Source organism: Phytophthora infestans, genomic scaffold, assembly GCF_000142945.1.
Source record: "Phytophthora infestans T30-4 supercont1.21 genomic scaffold, whole genome shotgun sequence".
NCBI lineage: Eukaryota > Oomycota > Peronosporomycetes > Peronosporales > Peronosporaceae > Phytophthora > Phytophthora infestans.
In genome coordinates this window covers 1,963,815-1,968,412 of record NW_003303738.1, presented here as the reverse complement: position 1 = coordinate 1,968,412, position 4,598 = coordinate 1,963,815, and the positions used below count along the sequence as shown (strand labels likewise).

Genomic DNA, 4,598 nt, shown 5'->3' with positions numbered 1-4,598 from the left:
CAGGCCTTCCGATAATACATCTGCATGCTTATTTGTGAAATTAGAACTTACAGGAAAACATTTGACATTGGCAAATACGTTATTGTTTTGATAAGAGCAACATCACATCACTATTTCCAAGATACACTGCTGGTTGCTGAAGGTGCTGTCAAAGGCATGGTGAATTGGTAATGAGAAAGAGTGAGCTGGATGCAATCCCAAGGACTTGCCAACCAACCAAGCAGTGGTTGGCTCTCAGTTTTGCTTAGCTAGGATTGAGTTTTTTGTGAAGCAGGGGCTTTAAATAATTTATGACGATACTAGAAATATCTTTTGTAAGTTTTCATCACAAGCTAAAACATAAAAAAAAATTCTTCAAATATTGCCACTTTATTTTCACTGCAATGAATTAGCCTTCCGACTAATACATTGCAGTGAAATAATTGAGGCAGGCTCAATCAGACTTACAACGGTACTAGTAGTATTGTCAGATCGAGCATGACTTTAGTCTCGGTTTCTTGTCACTTACGATTGAAACTCCGCATACTCGTCATCAAAGTCGACTTTCAACCGCTTAAATTTGATAAAAGAACGCACATCCTCGGAATTACTGAAACCTCCACTGGGTTCATTTCTCTTCGTCAAGATGGCTTCGGCAGCTTCATCAACAGCTTTCAAAGTGCCTCGGAGTAATGATTTGAGAGCTGTTTTGCACGCTGAGTTGACCGAGATGGACGGCGTACACGCTGGATGATACGCCAGTGTTCCATAAAACTGCTCACTCTCGTCTGGGCTCAAGAGGAAACAGTCATCCGGCACATCATACGTCGCAAGATTCGACAAGGAATCGCAATTCAAAACCCCTCTCACCACACGCGCACCACGTGCCACAAGAAACTTTGGACAAACACTCAGCTTGCCAAGATATTCCTTTGCGTGACATGGCTGAAATTTACCGAACTGTCGCTTTCTCTGGTCTACAAAGACCACCACGTTGTCAGTCACGGCATCATTCAGCGCAAAAAAAATGTCGACGCCCGCTCCGCCATCGCCATTCACTGCAATGCAACCACTCGACGTCCAATTATACTTTTCTTGTTGATTGAATTTGTTTAAAATGAGTTGAGGGGTTAAGGAACCAAAGGCTTCCGCACACTGAACCACTCTTGACGGAACAAGTTTCACAGAAATGCGACGTGTTTCATCGGACATCCGTGCGCCAGGTAGAAGATCTCCCAGCGTCGCGGTCGAGTGTCCAAGCACCAGCAACGCATTGATTCTCACTGCATAAAAACAGGCACCGAATATCTCCCACGACTGCCACGGTTGAAGGGCGAACATTGTTGAGTCCACCATTTCACTCATGTCGTTCAACGCCGTCGCAAAGTCCCGTTCTGCTCTGGTTGCCAGTGTCTTTGTGGATCCAATATTAATCAACAACGTATACGGAACTCGAACATCACACGTTGTGGATTCGCGCGGACTGAGCAAACATAGCGAAGAATCTCGAAGTCTTGACCATTTCAAGCGGCCATCAATCGTGTTGATTGGGTTAACCGTAAGGCCCGATACAGCAAAGGCCGCCAAGCGAACGAGCGTTGAAAGATCTACTAAGGGTGAGCTCAAGTAGGGATACACGAAACTTGTCCAGACTTTAAAAAAACATTTGTTGAGATTTTCTAATGACACGACATCTCCTTGCGAGCAGCTCCTCAGTTTCAACAGGTATTCGACAACCCATCGTGGCACACCTCCAAGCATAAACAAATAGCGACGAATATGAGACTGTCGCAGGAGCCCAGCAAAATCTGTACCATTCTCCACAAAGGTGAAAACTTGATCCAAGGTCAAGAGAGTCATGGGAAGCCGCTCCGTCACATAAAACGAGGAATTCGCAATTGAATCCGATGCAATCACATCCAAATCTGTCCCTGCAAACATGGGTAGCACAACCAGATTCGACGACTTCGTGCACAAGTATACAACTATGGCTTGCACTAGTTCACGGAGGAGTGACGTGTCGGGGTCACTTCGAGGAGCATTTACTTTTTCAATCTTCTGATATTCATCGACGCCAACAAAGAGGTACAGCTTCTCTTTGCCATGCACTGGCCGACGCAGCTTGCGATCGATGACTTTGATGGCATTACTCAATGTCAACCGACCTCCATTTCGAGGTAGTCGCGAGTTAAACCACTCTTCAAATGCAAGCGCACAATTATTGTCGAGGAAAAATCGATACAAGAGCCGCCACGAAAATGATGCCGCGATCGGCATCGTTTCCTCGACCGGTTGGGGACTAAAGCCGTTGTAGTATGGAACAATCACACGGACAACGTGATCAGGATCCAGCCCCATCGCGTGCAAAATTGTGCCACCTTCTTCGAGCATACGCGTTTTTCCCAAACCAGAAATGCCAGAGCAAACAGGCACAACCTGCTCCGTGCGATCTGTGCTTGCAGTGCCACTACGCGCGATGATATTGAGGAAGCACTTCGCTGTCTTCATAAGCGCCTTTTCCCTTCCAACCAAGCGAAACTGTAGACTGTCGGCTCCTAAAATGTGAGGACGTGACACGATGGCTTCCTTGTTAATCATGTCGTTTTCCAAAAAGGCGAGGAGATCTTCACACGAAGACAGATTCACGTTGGGACCCATCGGTACAGCAGCCGGAACATCCATGCTGACGTCTTGTCCTACGCCAACTCCAGCACCCACCGGAGCCACCACCAGCACGTGAATCTGTTTCACTTCCGGGGGATCCATGCCTTCCAGACACTCAGAAATCGGATTCTCTCTCTGCAGCTCGTTTTCTTCATGCGTTAGAGATTCGACGAGAGCAGTCTTCTCGCCCTTCTTCAGCTTCTTCACATCTTCAGTGAGATTCGACAGCCATGCGTTGCCCCCCGCCTTCGCCAGGAAGAGCTGCAGCTTGCTGGCTGCGAAGTCGCACTTCTGTTTCCGCGCAATTTCATCCTTCAAGTCATCCACGGTTGTGCCTTCGTTTACTTCCACGGCGAACGCGCTTCCCGCCACACCAACGATACAACAGAAAAGCTTCACCATCTTTCCTCACGCGGGGATTTTTAGAATGAGTGGAGAATTTCTGGCGTACTTAAGCGGACATGAAGGTGTGTGACAGCGATTTTCAACCAATGATGAGACGCCACGTCCCAACTTTAATTATCCTTGAGGTACAAAAGCATCTACCCCCTACCGTAGTCAAAGGTGACCTTTAGCTAAGTTTATTGTATTACTTGGACCAGAATGTAGCCATCTGTCATTAGGATTCAACAACCCAAATCATTTAGTAGCAGTTAGATAAGAGGGGTAAACTCGGGTGTAGATTTCAAAAATCTGGTCAGAATTAGCTAATTTGCAGTCGTTTTTGCGCTACACGACTATTTTAAAACTCTTTCCAGATGCCCCAACGTAAAGCTAAAAACAAACGCAAATCCAGTGCACTGATATTTTATTTGTTAATTCAGTACAAAATTTACGCCAATTTTCTGCATAATCTTGGCGTCTGACGCGCGAATCGCGGGCGCGCAACAGCGCTTCCGATCGCGATAGGCGTCCGGCAAGGCGGCAACTTCCGCGGATTGCTTAAGAATACTCTGGACGGTAGTGCGTTTTACTGCTCGGGAGGTCTTAAAGCGCTCCGTTGCCAACGAGCAAGTTCGGAGTGAGAGCATGCAGGATCTGACTTGTGCTTCTCGCACAAAGACTGCTTTGGTGGGACATGTAGGAGGAAGGGCGATGTCCCATTGTCTTTGGCGGTAAAAATCTGTAACGGGGTTACATGGTGTGGAACACACAGGGGTACGAAGTACCCGGAGAGCTAACAAACTCTCAGTACATAAGTTGGAGAGTTAACAAGGTCTCTCAGTACGTTGGCTGAAAGCCACACGTTATGCATTTGATTAGGTTTAACGATGCTAGATAGTTAAAGAGATACATTTACCCCTAGGCGGCTTGGCCGCAATAATAGTAAATAAAACACTTCTGGTTTTGAAGCATAAAAGTTAAGGTATTAGCTTTGAGCCCTGGTCTTGGGCTGTAAGTGTCCTTTGGAAAAGGAACTTAGTGACTCTTTGAGTCGAACGTCTTCCTCTGACGCTAAAGCTACGGCAGCCCCGCTGCACTTGGTAGCACTTGTAGTCAATCCCGCTCCTGAGTCGGTTGAATATATCCTCTGCGAGGATGGAACACCCCGTGTTCGCGAATTTGCCCCGGCGCAGCAGGACGCGCTTACTAAGCTTATGTCCTTGCTTGGCCCGGAGGGCGTGGCTCATCTTGCATCGCAAGGTCCTGAGGCGGTCACCGCCAGGCTGTAATCGTTCTCCCGCTACGAGAACGCGCTCTTGGAGCATGTCCAAGAGAAGATGAGGTCCGCAAACGGCGGCAGCGTCGATGACGCGTGAATAGTCTATGAGACTGAAACCGCTCATGGTGAGCGTAAAAACCTTTCGAGGGGAAGGATGGAGAGAATCTCCTTCTCTGGACCCGGGAGGTCGAGATGGCCATGGGATTGGCACTGCTCCAGTCTGAGCATCAGCGCGTGACGCTGGCTATCTCCAGGTTTGAGAGACGCCGTCCGAGAGGGAACCATGCGGGAG

At 47.9% G+C, this 4,598-nt stretch overlaps 1 protein-coding gene across 1 annotated transcript; it reads right to left on the bottom strand.

Annotated features, from left to right (window-relative positions):
* Positions 1-504: 504 nt before the first annotated feature.
* PITG_12027 (Crinkler (CRN) family protein) lies at positions 505-3,045 on the bottom strand (the record flags this gene model as incomplete). Its single annotated transcript, XM_002901420.1, has 1 exon — positions 505-3,045. The coding sequence occupies one exon, from the start codon at positions 3,043-3,045 to the stop codon at positions 505-507; it is 2,541 nt and encodes an 846-aa protein (XP_002901466.1).
* Between the last annotated feature and the right edge of the window lie 1,553 nt (positions 3,046-4,598).